Source organism: Trachemys scripta, chromosome 8 (genome assembly GCF_013100865.1).
Source record: "Trachemys scripta elegans isolate TJP31775 chromosome 8, CAS_Tse_1.0, whole genome shotgun sequence".
Taxonomy (NCBI): Eukaryota; Metazoa; Chordata; order Testudines; family Emydidae; genus Trachemys; species Trachemys scripta.
In genome coordinates, this window is record NC_048305.1 from 88,453,719 (window position 1) to 88,472,690 (window position 18,972).

The 18,972-nt window shown below is 37.4% G+C and overlaps 1 protein-coding gene across 5 annotated transcripts in view; it reads right to left on the reverse strand.

The window, feature by feature from the left end:
- The window catches only part of LRRC7 (leucine rich repeat containing 7), a 335,582-nt gene that overhangs the window by 154,755 nt on the left and 161,855 nt on the right, over nucleotides 1–18,972 (reverse strand). For all 5 annotated transcript variants that reach the window (XM_034779104.1, XM_034779107.1, XM_034779103.1 and 2 more), the window contains exon 7: nucleotides 16,029–16,085. In XM_034779104.1, the coding sequence (XP_034634995.1) occupies nucleotides 16,029–16,085 (57 nt within the window). The remainder of the gene's footprint in view (nucleotides 1–16,028; nucleotides 16,086–18,972) is intronic.

Here is an 18,972-nt window from a genome sequence, read left to right on the forward strand (position 1 = left end):
AAAAAGAAGAACAGGAGTACTTGTGGCACCTTAGAGACTAACAAATTTATTAGAGCATAAGCTTTCGTGGACTACAGCCCACTTCTTCGGATGCATATAGTCTATATGCATCCGAAGAAGTGGGCTGTAGTCCACGAAAGCTTATGCTCTAATAAATTTGTTAGTCTCTAAGGGCATCCGAAGAAGTGGGCTGTAGTCCACGAAAGCTTATGCTCTAATAAATTTGTTAGTCTCTAAGGTGCCACAAGTACTCCTGTTCTTTTTATTAGTGATGTTGCATGAGACAAAAACAACCCATTTTGACTCTTAGATTCCAAGTTGAGTTTGCAGATAGATATATTATGTGTTTACTTGCAAACTGAGCTGAGTTGATTTGGACATAGCTGAGAAGGCAAAAACATGGAACCCCACACCACCATTTTTACACAGAAGATCCACACCTTAAGGACTATTATGGATTAGACTTTAAAATGAGCTCTCTCTCAGATGGTAAACTTTTTTGAATCAACAGTAGAAATAATAAACTGATCTTGACTTTGAAGATACTATTCTGGTCTGCAGCAACTGCATCAGAGAAGAAGGAATGACATCTTGTCAAAGGTAAGTTGATTCTTCATCTTATCTTTGTTTTTAAAAATTAAAGTTAATTAAAGTTATCAGAAAGGAGGCAAGATCATTTTTATGGCAGAAAAACAGTAGTAGAAACATTTTGCCTTACCTGGGTAGCTATATTGAAATGGATGTGTAAGATCCAAAGGAGGCATATAAAAGGCTATGAAAAGCAAGTAATATATTCCAGCAGCTATTGAAGATCTGGTGAATCAGAAAGACCAGTTTAGGAATAAATTGAAAAATCACTTGCTGATACAACATTATTGTTGTATTTCTATATGGAAAAGAGATGTAGCATTGAAACAAACAGAATAGACTTGATGCTTTTCAGAGTAAATCTCTGCAGAGAATTTCTGTGGAGAGATGAAAATAAAATGATCCAAATAAGGACAAACCTGTCGGCACCCTCCAGCTCCATCCCCAGCATAGAGCTTGATATATAAATTATGCATAAGAAATTTAAAAGGGGTCAAGTATGAGGATTTTCTCCCAATCTACAGCAGCTCTCCATAATAAAAAAATATGGGCTGTAGTGACAGCTGGGGTCCCTGTATGCCCCGTAGCTGAGAATTTGTGGCTATATTACGCTCTGGCACAGCCTGCATTCTTCTCAGAGCTTCCTGGTGCACAGGAGAAGTTGGGTACCTGCTGCTTTCAGACTGGACAGCATAGTGCATCTAGACAGCTCCATGGGCCAATATGGAATAGATGCAGGGTGATGGTCCCATTTCCTCTCTCCCTCTTCCCTGCCTCCTTTTAAGGAGCAGTCCCTGATCTCTGTGGAACACAATGATTGCAGTTATGCCCCACTGCTGTACAGATTCACAAGGCAAGGAGATTCTTTGTGTCCTCCACAGAGCAGCAGGACATAATCTGGCCTCATGCTATGGATCCACATGGTGACATGTTTATTGGCTCCTTTCCTGGCCTATCCTTCACATTCATCTAAACTGTCCGATTTGCTGCCACAGAGAGAAGCGAACTGTACAGAGTACAGCTCTGGCCCCAAAGAGATGTACAGTTCCCCTGTGTGATAGTTCCACTGCATTTATGCTGCATTTAGGACTCCCAACCCAACAAAGAAGTCTGGGGAGAGAGGGGCAATATTTTGTCCTAAAAATATTAATTATAATCAATTCTGTAACCAAGCATCACTGAATAAAACAGAACACATTTTCTCAGTCACCTCCCGTGCATTCTTTCAAATAACAGGCAGCGGAACAATGGCAATGTACTGTACAATACAAACAATCTGGATGCAAACCAAACTGCAGATTTGGAAAAATTTGTATCCACATCTGAACTTTGTGATTCATGTCCCTGTCTACAATCAAGTTGAAGGTTGCTGAAGGGACAGACCACACTGAAGTAGAGAATGACTTTAGTTCATAAACAGGGCTATGTGGAAGAGTTTAACTGCTAAGACCATCTCACAATTGGAAATGAGCTGAATATTCCATCTAAACCAATCTAATTATCTTTCTAGAAAGAATAAATAAGCTCACAGGAACACTAAAATGTATACACAAAACAGCTAACATAGTGAGATTGGTTAACTGGTGGCCTTGAGTATTACTGTCTAGCATGTAATAATCTGTTGGGGCAGAGGGGTGGAAGTGAGGAGCAGACTGTATTCTCACAGGTGCCATTCCAATATTATATACACAAAATATGCTTAAGCATCCCGTGTGAATTTGTGAATAGACTGCAGATTGGTACTGTATTTCAGAAATTAAGTAGTCATTTAAGAATAACACAAATGCCAATGTAAATTTAGGTGGAGAAAGTCAAAAAAATAACTAATACTTAGCGCTCATATAGCCCTTAAAATGATTGAAGTGCTTTAAAATATTAACTAATTGATCTTCAAAAAACCTTTTAATTATTCCTGCTAATGCATACAGGGGAAATGGAACCTTCTGGCCTGGTCTACACTGCCGCTTAAGTCGATGTAAGTTGCATTGCTCAGAGGTGTGAAAAAATCGCCCCCCCTCCCCAGTGACACAGCTTACACTGACCTAACACGGTGTCTACACCGCGCTATGTCAGCGGGAGATGCTCTTGGGGAGGTGGAGTACTGAAGTAATCAGGAGAGTGCTCTCCCATCGACTTATGTCTTCCCCAGACCTGCTAAATTGATGCCGCTGCATCCATCGCAGCAGCGCAGATTTAGCGTGCCAGTATAGACAAGCCCAGAGACATGAAGCGACTTGCCCAAAATCACATAATTAGGCAATGGAAGAGTTGGGACTAGAAACCAGGTCTCCTAACTCCGACTCCCATGGTTAATCCCCCCATGCTACCTACCATGGCAGAAAACATCATATAGATATAGAAAGACACAGGTTCCCTGTCTGAAAATATGGGTAAATCCAATGAATGAGGTTTTCATAATATTCCCTTGGCAAGCGGTATAACACGCCGGAGATTGTTTTGCATTCTCGGGTTGAAATCCTGGCCCTACTGAAGTCAAATTCAAAATTTTAATGATAAAATATTGTCCAAAATAGAACGGATACTCTTTTTGCATAGAATTTGGTGGAAAATGTTCTTTATGGTGCTAGAATATATAATATATCTTCAATTATGTAAAAATAAAACAGCACCTAAATATAAGGTAAAACAGAAATGTGCTGCAACTTGAGACATTCAAAGAGGCAGACAGAAAATAAAGTAAAATATTATACAATATTTACAGTCTTAATGATTTATCAAGTGGCCTCAATTCCTGATAGAATGTTTCTTTATTAGTAATCCTTCTTTGAAATAAGACTTTGTTGGTGTCAAAAAACACAATCTATACTTTTACATCAATATATTTTATTACAGTTGAAACAAATACAGTGCAATCACAAACATAAGTCCTACATTCTATAGAACATATTTTGTAAGCATTAATTCACATTAGAGGATTGAAAGTACATAAATGTAAACAGGGTAATTTACATTGTAAAGTACATCTTAATACAAGGAAAAAAGGACTACAGTAAACATATCCGATAAAGTGATTTCATTTTCCCTTCAATTGGTCAGTACTAAGATTTCAGCAATGAAGGACAACTGCATTAAAATGATCACAAATTGAACGGATAGAGATAATATATGAAGTAAAAAAATCAACCTTTCAAAACTTTCTTAATTTGATTGACAAACATATTACAAAACAACAATGTATGTGCTCTTCTCCAAAGGGATATTGAAAAGACTGTTACTATATAAAATCAATCTAATTTCTCTTAGTCATAATAAAGACTTACCATTTTTATAATTTTGTTTAAAACCACCAGGATTTTGCCTTGCGCAGAATGTGATGTTATGTGCTGATCCACCACCCAATTCAAACCTTCAACATTCTGAAGTTCTCCATTTGAGTATAGTATTTCCACAACATACTACTGACAACAATAACTTAACCATAGGGGCAAAACTGAAATATTTAAAGTTATGTTCAGAGAAAAAACATGTCAGTAAAAGAAGAAAAACCCAAGATTGTGGGAAAAACAAGGATGGCTTTAAGCTCTTTGACCATAGTGAAGGATGAACCATATAGTCTTCTGGTAAATATTTAAAGGGGACTCATCCCTGATCAAAAACTTACTGCCTCAATTTTGCAGAATGCATTGTCACCCCACTACCCAATTTGCCTGAGCAAGTTTGGAGCTCAAATACAAGGTGTACAATTTGAATATACAAAAACCTGGATGAGATACTGCACGTGCGAAAACTACTGCAAACAAATTATGCCTGCAATTTTAGAGGCTACTTTTGAGAATTTGTTCCAGTGTCATGGCCTTTTCTAGCCTGCCAGGCAAGTGAATTCTGAGACATAGAGAGGTAAATATGTAAACAAGTCATCAAAGGGTAACATTATTTTCTAGTTGTCCTGTGTTTCTAACACATGAACCTCTAAATATCTGCCTCTTTGAAAATGTCTCCACTGTACACTGATTCCTGAAAGCGTAACATAATTCCATTATGTCAGTGTCAGCTCCCACTGTCAGGACCATGGAAGCAGTAGGAGGATGAGCTATTGTTTTAGGTGGGAAACAGCGACTCACTGTGATGAGTAAGAGAAATAAGAATACTTTTCAAAAATTAATAGTAATCTCTATTTCTCAGATTTATTGCTAACGATTCACTATTTGTTCACAATTATATTTACTACCTATCCTATCTGGCATTCTTTAATGTTTAACACTACCTCATCTCTATCTGAAGGACTACCATGAAACCCTGGAAAAGTATTTTCTCTAATCATCAGACATCAGAAAGAGCAAACATCACTCTAAATACATTGCTATCTTTTGCAGAAATCTTTGAGTGCATTAAAGTGTAAACAGATTTTTCTGGCTGCCCAGTCTAGACAAAAGCAAGTGTCATTATGCAGATTATTTCATAAGATGTGAAACACTGATAATTCCTCTCAGAAAGTCAACAGGATATTAGTGTCCCCAAACATTCAATTTAGGAGTGACACATTTGTTACTCTGATGAACAATGACTATTCAGGACAGGATTTTATCTAAGTATGTATATAATTCAATGCAAATTAATGAGTTTCTAAAGCAGAAGTATCCAGATCAGGTTTAAATGTGATTGTTAGATAACTTTATGCTATTGTTATAACATTTGAAATGGAATTTGAAAATTCATTTTGAACCATGTTGTAAAAGTCTCCATCAACTCCGTTTGAAGGATTGATGGAGATTTACCAGGTATGCATAGTAACTCAGCAGTGTCTTGACACAAGTAACAGAATTTTCCCTACGCGCAGATGAATAGAATGCAGAATATTGATGGAAGGCCTTTGAATCTCTGAATTTTGTATATTTGCTAATACACCTGAAACACATTCCAAAGAAAAAATAGGAATCTATTCATTTAGATTTGGGGCTAGATCATCGGTCTATGACCCAGCCCATAGCAAGGGGCAGTATGTTATTTTGCTGCTACTAGAGCAGCCTGGGGTGGTTATTTTGACAAATTCCCTCTGAGACGCCCCACCGCTCTAGGAAAGGAGTAAACATTAATAAGTCTATACTTTCACAGCATACCTTTCCCAACATGCTGGTACAAATATGCCACCAGCCACATTGGGGAGGTGGAATAAAGGCTCCACCACTCCCTGCACCCTCCTGCCCATCTGTGTGAGGGGAATATGTAGTAGTTCTGAGTAGCTTGCTTCCCCTTGCAGAAAATGATGCTATAGTTCACCAGTACAGGAGAGTAAGAGGGTGCCTTATGTCCCCCGTACTCTCTTCTACCAGTGCACCAGTCATGCCCTTGGAAAACAAAGTTAAAATTGCTATTAAAAGAACATTCAGTAGTAACTCTGAAAGTGGCTAACTGATCAATTTGAACGCTTACTGAGACAGGAAAATTGAGAAAATAGATAGTCATGTGTTATTTGCCACTAAGGGAGCAAAACCACATCCTTTTTCTATATTGTAAATTTACACCTAGTTTGAATGCCAACACTTTCGCTTTTCTGTTTTAGTAGAGGCAAACTGATCCAAATTGTGGAAGATCTGCTGCCTATTACTTAATGTATTGAACCCACGTGTCCAAAAACACACATCCTTCAAACTGCAGTCTGGGATGACACAGCTAAATTCAAGATGGGGATTGCCGACGTGGCTCTACAAAGTAAAGTTGACTCTACATAGTGTAAGAGCTCACTTACATAACAATTAGTAGCATAAGGATTTCTGTATTATTTAAATATTTGTATCTATAATAAAAATTCATAGAGACAGTGACAATGATTTTATATATATAAAATCTAAAACCTGAAGGTGAGACACATCCAGTAAACTCCACTTCCAAAACTGCAGAAAACCTTAAAGATACGTTACTCTATACAGACAGTTCCTCAAGCTCAATTAATTAAATACTTTGTGCACCTTAGATTTTGAAATAATCATACAAATTTGAGAGTCATGATTAGATCAGTCTTCACATGGAACTCCCTATTGGAGTTAGAGGGAGTTCCATATATGGAGCTCTTACAGGATTGTATTCTATTCTTGCAGTCAAAATCATAAAAGGGCTGAGTCTTATGATGAAGTTAAAAAGAGTTTTACCTGAGTAACAAGTGTAGGGTCAAATCTTATACTTTTAAAAGCTGCCTTTTTGAGATTCTTCTCTTTGAAACAATGTTTGGTCAGTAGCTTCAAAAAGATATGAACACAGGACCAGACCAGTTGTGCTAGGCACTTTACAATCATATAGATATAGAAAGACAGGTTCCCTACTCCAGTGATTTTACAATCTAATTTCAGACAAGGTACACTAACTGACGTTACAAATAAGAGGGGAAATGGAGAATAAGGGCAACAGTGAGATGAATAGGCCTTTACATAGGCTAAGAATGTACACAACTGATGGTTACACACACATTTACATAAAATATAACAGCAAACTCCACATATCAGCACGCGCCTGGGTATGCTATCTAGCCACTGAGGATCAAATGCATTACTTTTGGTGAGACACTGTCCTTCATTATTAATATTCTTCTAATATACTTTTAGATTTCATACATCAGTATGAATGTCAGCAGTGAGAATGGTCCAGTCAAAAATACCAGGGCCAGATTGTGTATGGGCACTATGTAAGTTCACAATTTGGGAGGAGTGGGAGAGGCACTCCCATTCCTTGTATCCCCTCACAGTTTCTGGGCAATAATGGCAGTCTCTTGGTCACAAGAAATGCACAAGGCTATTATCCACAGTGGCTCTTGCATCTTCAGATTGAACAGATGGGGCAAATAAGGTCACAGAGAAAAGAGTATGCTGAATCTTGTAATTATGTGGCATAAGGTTTGCACTCTTTTAGCTCTGCAAAGCATTGTGTCTGATACAGGCATTGTACTTGCTCATAGCAGAGTGTTGCACCTGTTCATAATCCTTAACGAGGGCCAATGCCTTAAAGGCACAATTGATCCCGAAGTGCTGTAACTATATAATGCTGTTGTCTTATAAATGCCTCTTTGTAATGATTAATGATCTAATATGTCTAGTACAAGTTTTAATTTACACTGAATTAAAAATATTAAATACATAATTCATCTAAAATGTCAACAGCCAGGAGATTGCTTAGTTACATACAGAACATGTACTGCTAATTTCAATTTATTTTAAAATGATATATTTGACAAAATCTATTTTTATGTGGTGCATCATGTGTTTTATTAGACAGACGAAATAAAACAGTAAACATCAAGGCTTTTTATAGCAATAATAGCATAGCAAAATAAACCAACCAACTTTTTCTATGTTTCATGTTTTCATATTTCATATTAATCTTCTGTTGAAAAAAACCCCTATTTTTCAGTTTATAAAACAATAATAAAGCTGAATCCACTTAAAAGAATATCTATTAGCAGAATACCTACTTAAAAGAGGAATTTGTATGTGCACCAAACATGAATAGTGTAGAACAACCCTTTAATTAATAATAATGGACAAAAAAGCAGATCAAGGAACCAAAAAGGGAAGCACCTACAATATAAAGGCTATTTGGTCTGTCAGAGAAGTAGTCTCTGTGTGTCAAATATGTACCTATTCAAAACCAGAGAACTTTTTGCATTAAACCATTATGATTCTAGGAAGTGTATATGAAAATCACATCTCAATATTCAGACTGTATGTAACAAAAGAATAAAGTTACAGTCTCATCTGTATTGAAAACCTTGAACAAAAGATTGCAAATTATGGGATGGATTTGGAGCACCATAGACTGTAGTTGCAAGGACACCCCCCAAACATATAGATGACATATTTTGTAACATCTTGTTTCCTAATGTCACATCTTATTCTACATATCAGTCTAAAGAAAAAAAAGGCAATTTTTGCCAATTTTTTAATTGTAATTGTATAACTGAATGTTGGGATATAAATTTCATTTACAAAACAATGCACAGTGCCATACAACTAATTTTGTAGGCAGGATAATGGAAATTACTTATTCACACCTGTCCAGTTCTGAATATGCAACGAAGTTATGAACAATTGTAGCTTCACTGATTTAATAATTAAATCCGTTAGGGACACGTCTGGTAAGGGAAAAGACAGTTAAAACACACTTTTCGCTCTCTCTCTCTTTTATGAAAGAATTTACCAGTAATATTGTTACCTAAGACTAATATAAAACTGATACAAAATTGTTATTGGGCCAATTTTGCAAGCTTTGGTCATGTCGTGAAGTACTTACTGATTGACTTCAATGGGACTGTTTACGAATATTTAACCTGTTCAGCACTATAAGACTAGTCCTGACATCATCTCTGCAAGAGGCATAAAACCTCTTTAGCCTTTCTAATAATCTACTTCTGATCCAGAAGTCTTTTCATATGTGGAACTCCCAGCAAGATCAAGGTAACACCTTAGTTCATATATTATACAAAGTGCAAAAATATAAATGAAAAAAAAATTGAGAGAGAAAGAGAAATGTATTTAATTGCTTTTTTTCTTAACCAGCTATTATTTCTATATAATGATATACTACATGTGTGGGTGCCTCTCACTTTGCAAAAATATTGTATCCTGCTGCCCTCTGGCAGTCCTACTCAATTGTGTAAGATCATGCTGCTCGCTAAGACCTGGAGACTCGAGACCCCTAATACTGTTATATAGGTATGAGTGTTTCACAGTTAATTATGTAATTTACTTATATAATAATATCACTGTATCATTCTCCATAGCCCTGGGTGCAGGATGTACATGAAATCTAACATCATATTAAAATAAACTTTCCATAATAAAAAAAATAGCACAAACAGCCCCACTGCCAATCCTAAAGTAGTAAATAACATCATTACAATCCATAGTTAAGTAAATGCTTGATCAACAGGACATGCTCTGTTCTGCTGTGTAAACAATGGTAAACTCAGGCTCTGGCAGATCCCCAAAGAGTGTGAGTTCCATTGTAGGGAACCTCTATTAAAGTTGCACTGTCTCCAGTCCTCAAAAGAGTGCATGTACAGACTGTCAGAAAATTCACCTTAGCTGATCCGAATTGTCATGGTGGATGTGGAGAGAGGCAGTGTTTAAGGTAGCTGGGTCCTAAACCACATCACAATTTAGATAATAGAACCAAACCTCCTGAAGTGCACTAAGAACCATATGAGAAGCCAGTGCAGTTCATGATTTGTAATGATTCATGTGCTGCTACATTCTCCTCTAGCTAAGTCTGTGAGTGATCTCTGTGATGGGTAGGACCAAATAGAAATCATCGCAATAGTCCATCCTGGAGGTAGCAAGGGATGGATAACTACTATAAGGTCCACAATATCAAATAAAGGCCGTCATCTCCTAGATCACTACTGATGACAAAAATGTTACAAGCAAGCAAGCAAGCATTTACTACCTTGTACTCTAAGAACAGCCAGTAGTTCAAAAGGCACCTTAAATGAGCACACCTCTTGATAAAAGTGTTATAATTTTCCCCTAGCAATTCATCAAATTGCTTCCCCTATCAACCTACATTCCTCCCCCCCCCCATCCCCGGATTGAGCTGCAGCCTGCTCACCGTCACGTAGTTCCCAGACTCAGCAAGGTATTGGGGAAGCAAGGAAACCGCATCATCTTTTCTGATACAAAATAAGTTACATACTGATACCACCACAGCACAAAGGATCTGATCCAAAGTCCACTGATATCAACAGAAATATTTCCACTGACTTCAGTGAGATTTGGATTGGGCCAATACATCTTACATGGGGCTGTCCATAAATTATGTAACATCAATTCTGCATGTTTCTTTCACTGTTACAAGGGGCAGATGGGTTTTGAAAATCACCAAAAAATGTGTTAGTTGATTTATGGAGAACACCCAATCTCAACTAGTGGCTTCACATACACATTACACAAGAAAGGGTAACAGACTAGAACCCTACAGGACCATATGTGAAAGGGCTGTTGGAGTGAACAGGCTTAAAACTCAACCATTTTGAGACTAAATTTCCAAGGACTGATAAAACAAGGAAAGACTTGATTTATTCCTGGATGGTGATGAGCCACTGCCGTGCAATGTACAACTTTAGTTGCTGTTTCCATTGCCCAGTGTTCTGTATTAACCCCCGCCCCTTTTTGGGTGGTGGGGGGAGGCTAACTTCTAACATTCTTACAATGATTAAAGAGGAATTATATCTTTGTATAAATAGAATCAAGAAATGGTTATCTTGTTTATTTTTTTAAGCCAAAAGATGGCCCTGTGAAGTAGTTTGTAATGTTGCTTAAAACAGGGAGATGGTTTGAGTTTCATAATTATCGGTCAAAAGCTCAAACTATTCAAAGCATTTAACAGATGTAACAAAGAAAAAAATATACTTTTGTAATTTCATTATGTATCGGTTTAGGTCACTAATATAATATTAGAAGTGATTTTTCAATATTGGTCAATGATTTCTATGCTGCTTCCAATCTCTTCATATTTCCAAATGTTAAAAAGCTCATAGCAAGAAATATAAATATTAACTAAATAAGCCAAATGAGACAAAAATGAATGATTAATTTACAGTAAAAATCCTGTCAGAATGTTTGTACGAAGTATAATGCAAATTAATTAAACAAGGAAAAAAGATTATACTTTATAAATCTAACTCTGTAATGTTTTCTGTCAAAGAAATTACTGTAGACAAAAGACAGGAACACCAAATACTATCTTTTAAAATGAAAGAAAGATATTTACTTATCCATATACAACAGATCAGTTTCATATATTATTCTGACTGTTCTATAAGCTTGTCAAAAAGATTATATATATATATATATATAGATATAGATATAATAAAAAACACCCTTATTGCACAATGTAACGCTAATTTCCATCAGGACAGCGTCCAGAAAAAAAATGGAATGTTTGGGCATGCTTTTAGACACCATCAGTCCTTCTCTGATAATCTTAAAACAGAGAAAAAGAAAGCACTGAGCATTTTCATGTAAATTGTAGTAAATAAATATGCTGGAAATTTATTGCTTGCATAGAAAGCCACCTTTCAGCAAGGTACAGTTAATGCAAATAACTTAATATCCCTTTATAGTCAGTTACCATGGATACATTTTACTCAATAGAAATCATGAACTGTGAACTTGCATGATATATTGCAATCGTTAAACTAGGATAAACAAAAATACTTATCTATTCCAAGAATCCAAATATTTGCTTCAAATACAGTATCAAAGACAGCTGTGAGGACATGCAGAATTTCAAGTATCTTCTACTCTCCTATATCTATACCTCTAATGTTTTTTCTAAATTATATTCAATATAAAAATAGAAAAAAAAACAATAAGGCAATCCAGCTCCTATTATTAGGAAATCAATAGAAGCTGATTTAAATGGAAGCATGGTCAGACAACATGTTTAAAAATATATATTCAAAACTACATTTCTCAAAATGAAATTCTCTTTTCTCTCATTTTCATGCCTTGCCTTCCATTAGAATCATTCAAATAATTTCCATCTACAACCAGATTCTCTTACTCAATAGTGTACTCAATCTTGATCACCAAATTCTCTCATCAAATCGCTGCATGAAAATGTAAGCCTTTCAAGTCCGTAGATGAAAGACACAGATGACTTTTTGTACAGCTATGTTAAGGAATATTTTGATTTATAATACTACTTCTTTTAATGGACAGACATGCCTTTCATTTAGACACTGTATACTGGTCATAATAATGCTACTTTTATTTCCCAAGCAAAGCATTCAACTCGAGGCATTTCTCTCTTTGGCTGTAACATAACAACTTTGAAACACCATTGATTTTGGTGCAAATCAGACCACCAGAAAAGCCTGCATTCCCTTAATCCACCCACGCGCTGCCACAATCTCCCTGTGTGCCACATTCCCACACCCCTCTGTTTCACGGACTCCATCAATAGTACTCACCCATTCCCTCATGACAGGGCCTATTGTCTTATGGTCTTCAGCTACCTGTTACTTTCTATACATACCCCAATTAACTGTGCTGAATTTGAGCAAAGCATAAGATGGAATTCACCTAGTAACCTGGAAACAGGACAAGGGTTGCAGCGTATCTCTCTGGCTGCAACTGCAGCCTATGTTTTAATGGGAGCCAATCCACTATACTGGGACATCTCATTTGTTCCCTTACACAGAAAACTCTTCTATGGCATAAAGGTAGTGCAAAGGCAACCTTACATAGCCACTCTACCTAGTCCCAAAGTGAAGTATAAATGACCTTTTGCCAATGATCTCCACCTCAGGTGAATTTCACCTTATAACATTTCATAATGTAGATTTCCCACTTCTCGTATAGTTTTAGCTACAACCTTCAAATAAGTCATTTACATAGGGAAATAATATTTATTTCCAGGTCTTATTAGCAGGGTATATAAATACTTTCTGCCATAGCAAAGAGCAGAGGACAACTAGACAACTGTATATACAACTAGAATTTTCTCACTGTTTTACAATACACAAAGCCAGAAATGTCTTATCCACATCATTCTGTTTACAAAGCAATTAATTAATGGCAAAAACACAGTGTGGGAATAAAATTATACCTATCAACCTCAAAAAAAGTATTGTTTAATTGTTTTGAAGTATTGAAGCTATTTAGTTATTAAGAACACAAGCTACACTGTGAATCTTCTAAATAGAATCACCATCCTAGAAACTAGAAATTTGCCTGTAAAACATAATTCATTATAGAAATAAATAAATAAATACATACATACATAGTGATAACTGGCCAAGTTTATGAAGGCCCTACACTCAACTTAGTGGTATTTGTCTGTCTGTGATGCAATAACTTTTGAATGCTGCATCCAATCAATTCCAAAATTCCAGGGGAAGTTCTAAGCGTCGATAGCCAGAACTCTATTGATTGTAATGAAAATCAGAAAACCAAAAAGGGAAAAATGAGAGACACATGAAGCCCCTGCCAGCCACAGCCTCAAGCATTTCTGTAATAAGACTGGAAATGAGGTGTTCAGACTGGAAATGAAGAATAAATTTTTAACAGTGAGAGTAATCAATCACTGGAACAATTTGCCAAGGGTCATGGTGGATTCTCCATCACTGACAATTTTAAAATCAATATTAGATGTTTTTCTAAAAGACATGCTTTAGGAATTATTTCGGGGGACTTCTGTGACCTGTGTTATACAGGAGGTCAAACTAGATGATCGTAATGGTCCCTTCTAGCCTTGGAATCTATGAATTATCTACAGATCAAAGAACTTCCCTATTGTACTCATTGCCTCCCAGCATAACAATGCTCCTAACTCATTTCTGCTCATCTTCCCAATAGAGTTTAACATGTTGATACCCCAAATTACTTATTTCCTGGGCAGAAAGAAGAATAATGGTGGGGCAGGGGGAGGAGGAAGGGAGAATTGCGGTTTGCACACAACCATTGGCATGGGGGTAGAATGGAGGACACTGGTATGAGACATACAGAACCTCTGATGGGGGGAGATGGGGAAGAGGGCTGACAGAGACACTAGCACAAGGACATGGGGGTGAAATGGAAATGGAAAGAAAAAAATGGGAGGCAGACAGAGCTCTTGCCATCAGGGTGGGGAGGAATGGGAAAAATGAGGGTTCACATTGAACCCCTGCCATGGAGGGAATTAGTGACACTCGTATGGGGGGCGCACAGAATCTGAGGTGAGGGGAATATTGGAAGACCCTGGTATAGATGTAGGGGGAAATGGGAGGCATGGTGTGGAAAGGGGAGGAATACGATTGCACACAGCGCTCCTGTAAGGGAGTGGGATAGGGGACCTTCAAATAGAGAAAGGGAAGCCACAGAGCCCCATACAGTAGGGGGGAATGGGGCACACAGAATCCCTGGTGAAGAGGAGGTTGGAGGACTCTGGTATGGGAGGATGGGGGAAATGGGGAACATAGGGGAAAACAGGGGAAGATTGAGGGAACCTGGTATGGGAGAAGAGGGGCACACAGAGATCCTGGCATGGGAAGAAAGTGGAAATAGGGGTGCACACAATGTACTGGTATGTCAGGGAGAATGGGGCACACAAGCAACTGTGGTGGGCGGATATTGTGGGGTTGCAGGGAATCCCTGAAAAAGAGGGGATGGCAGGGCACTATAGGGAGTCAGTGGGGGGTGGGGAGAGGAGAATATGTGTGTACTCCTTACATCCCTCCATTCCCATCTAGAAGCTCCCTGTATACAATAAGCCCTGGTGTGTGTGATAAGATCAGCCTATACAAGCTATGAAATACGTGATTCCCTAGCATTAATTGTGACAGCACACAATCTGTACCCAATCCTGCTGAAACTGAAGTCAATGGCAAAACTCTCATTGACTTCAACGGAAGTAGGACTGGGCCAGAGATATAGACTACCATTGATAGTATAAGTTCTGTTGGAGGAAGCTGATCCTGCATTCTTGAACACTCAAAACAACTACTGACCATCAGTAGCTGGAAAGGATAAAAATGACAAATATTTGTGTAGCATATTTACAAGGAGTTGCTGATTGTTGCAGGAGTTTCCTGCCTGTTGCATTTTATTTTAGTCCTTTGTACAAGAGGTTGACTTCTGCAAAATTGGTCTAGTGTACAAGAATAAATGTTGCCTTCCAGGTCATGCAAATCCTCAATGGCTGCACATGTACTTTGCTGGACAGGGCCCATATTTTAATGCCTTCTCAGTAACAGCATAACATCTTGTTTCTTTTACCAAAGTTATATGATTTCTAGAAGAGTGGAAATAGTTTATACAGAAAAATTACTCCTAACTACTGTTAAAAATCTCCTGTCAACTTCAGAAAAATGTTACCTTCCTTTAGAAAACACAAGGGACAAATTCTGCGCTCAGATACCTACCCACTGAAAGCAATGAGAGCTGTAATCAGACAAACGAAGGCAAATGTTCCCCTTAAGATCTCTAATGTTCAAAAGATATTTTGATATGTGCATTTCTTTTTAAAAGTGCTGCCTATAAGGTAAATTAAGTAACATATAATGGGACACTAGCAAGGTCTGATAAATACTGATTTTCAACAAATTACTAAACAGATAGCTATCTTATGAATAAAGTATTGTTGCCTAAGCTAAGATCACGAGTGTTTTGCCCTAACTTTCGCATCCTTCATTTGCCAATTTTGTTTAGGTTTTAGATTTTAAAATGATGCGTATTGAATTATACACATTAATTTGTTTTACCTGTCTCCATCCTCCTCCATATGTGATTTGCTCACCACTTGCATGCACAACTTGCATGCACAACAACTTCTTGTCTAACATATTCCATAAATATATAGTTTCTTTACACAACAGAAAAAAATAACTTACATAAAAACAACTTATGTAAACATAACTCAACCAGATTGCACCATTATCAGTGGAAATATTTTACATTGTTTGTGAACTTCAGGACAGAACTTAGTTAAAAAATACATTAAGTCTCACTTACTTTGGTAGAGTTTTCAAATGATTTTCTCTTAACTCCAAGATACGCAATTTGACAAGTCTAGAAATACCAATATAAAACAGTATGATTAATACATTTAAGTGAGAAAATACTTCTGAAACCAATAAGAATTGCTGGAGAACTGTTTATTCCAGTCCAAAAAGATTTAGCCACGTATTTGCATTACATTATTTTTATGTACCTGGCCAGTCTCTGCTGAAAAGTACTACCATGTGTCATTTGCTAGAAATTATTCTAAATCAATTTTTGATGATTATTCAAACAGGAAAAATATGGTGAAACTTATTCTACCACAAATATTTCCAGTTCTGTAATAGTAACCAACTTCAGCTCAAGTTGCATCAAGCTTTGATTACTGGCAATAGGTTTTGGTCTGGAAAATCATGAATACCCATGTAAAAGGATTAAAATTGTTTAAAATATTTAGAGCACTTACACAGATGCATGGCATTTTGAATGACTGTTCACAAGTTTACACAAATTTCTGTAGAGGTCATAATTTCTTTTTGCATTTTTGGGCCTTGATCCTACAACTGACTGCACACAGGCAGACTGCTACCCCAACACAGATCCCCACTGACATCTATGGGATTGAAGCACAAGCCTACAGTTCACCATGAACATAAGTGCTCCATTGAATTAGGGTCTCTATACTGCAGTAATTAACATCTTCAAAACATTGTACAAATATTAAATAATGAATACTCACAACACCCTTTGAGGTAGAACAGCAACTTCACAAATGGGAAAACAGAGACAAAACAGGGACACACAAAATGGGGGTTGAGGATCCAGGATTAGAACTCAAAAGTTTTTGGCTTTAAGGGCCTGTTCCAGTGCTCAGCCATGGTGACCATCAAATGCCATCCATTGACTTCAATGACTTCAAATCATGCCGCTATTCCTGGGTTCTTTTATCTTAGACCATTGTTAACCCCAGTGGTGAAGGGTATAGGAGTCAAGGGATCTCTACTTCTGACCCAAAGTCCTACAATTTCAGCTGTAGAGAATCTGTGGAGTGTTAACTGTTGCAATAATTAGGCCTGCAAATAAAGCCTAATTATAAGCTCAACTATAAAAAGTGAGAGAAAGTTCATAAGATGCCATGGTAACCTATTACAATAAATGCAGATGGGGAAAGGTGCAAAAAAGAGGCAAAGACTGAATACGTTCAAACAAAAAGGTCTACTGATATTATAATTCAAGGACTGTCTTAAAATCATGCCTGGTAGACAAAGAACAATGTGAGACCTGAAATCAATTAACCAAAATTATTGTGTCCGAAATTAGTTCTAATTGGTGGATAAAAGATTGAGAGAATGGGTTATTCCACCCAACACTCCCTTTTGAGGTTCTTAAAAAAAAAGAGAGACTTTTGGGGGGAATACAGATAAATGGATGGAGGCTACTCACGATAATGGCTGACTTAGTCTCCACACCCTCTTCCACCAATGTGTCCTTTTCATTCCCTACCTTATTTCTTTTCTTTTCTCTCTCTCTCTCCTTTTTCCTTCTGTCTAGTACAAATCTGACTTAGCTGACCAGGACTGTATATTTTTCAACACTACTGTAAGCCTGTGGCCAGAAAGAGGCAGCAAAATGCAATTCTCTAAACAACGGATGCTGGTACAAGTTTGCCAGCTCTTGGAGTGGTTGATAAGACCACATGCTGGGCCTATGTTTCTCCAGAAGTAAATTGCAAGTGAGTGTCAACACGAGAGACACAAACTGCATTTTCTATCTGAGCTGTTATTTTCTTTCCCCTTTTGTGTTTGTCTTGTTTTGTCTTCTAGGAAACAGGACTGGAACAACAACAACTCCAGTCCATCTTAGCTAACTTCTTCTCTTTTCCACCGAAAAGTTAATTATTATTACCATCTTTAATACTATCTAAGAGACTGTCAAACAAGGGGTTTTTTCCTTCTAAAAACTCTTCAGCTAAAGAGAAAGGGAACAAGGGATATTGTTAAAATTAAAGCCTTATTTAAAACTTTACGTTTCAAGTGCTTTAATTGTCTGTCTTCTTTTCTGTATCCTTAATAAAGGTTAAAAAAATAATGGTGTATTTGCCAAGGTACTATGTGGGCTGAAGTCTCTATATACCAAACCACAAACTGTGTTTAAAACTGTAATGTTGGACAGTTTCAGGGTCATGTTAACACCTTTGACTCTTTGAGCCCATATGCTAAATTGAAACAGAATTCTCTTAAGTGTTTTGGGAGCATGCAAAATTTGTACCAAGCATTGTCTTCCCATGATTGACTGATTCCACTCTGCTCAGGCCTGAACTTAGTAAAGGATTCTGTTAAACTGGGTTAACCCACATAATTCTTTTGCAAGTTTGCCACTCCTAAGTAGTGAGGCCAGCCAAAAGCCATGACACTGAAATCTTTAGTTTACACCACACTATCCTTTCTATATATGCCAGGGAAAGATATTTCAGAAAATTTTAGAGGGTTTTTGAGTGATTTTGTTGATATTATGTTTTATACCCCTCTACCTCTAAAGTCAGGCTCCCTAGGTACCATGAGTCTAACTGTACAGATCTCTGAGGGAAGGAAAACAATCAAAGTGCATGATAAATGTAATATGTACTATATATTGAGGGGATATCCTGGTGTTAAACTGCAGAAGCATGTCATTTATTTATTTTCCACTGATCTTTGACCACATTGCCTGCCCTCCACACAAAACCATCTCCCTTGAGATTTACTCAAATATTTCAAATAGGGTTACCATATTTAAAAAATAAAAAAAGAGGACACTCCACAGGTCCTGGCCCCATCCCTTTCCCACCCCCGGCCCCGCTCCAACTCCGCCCCTTCCCCAAAGTCCCCGCCCTAACCCCCCCTCCTCCCTCCCAGCCACGCAAAAAGGGGCTGCCCGGCAAACCGTGAAGCCGGTAACGCTTGGGCAGCCCTTTTTG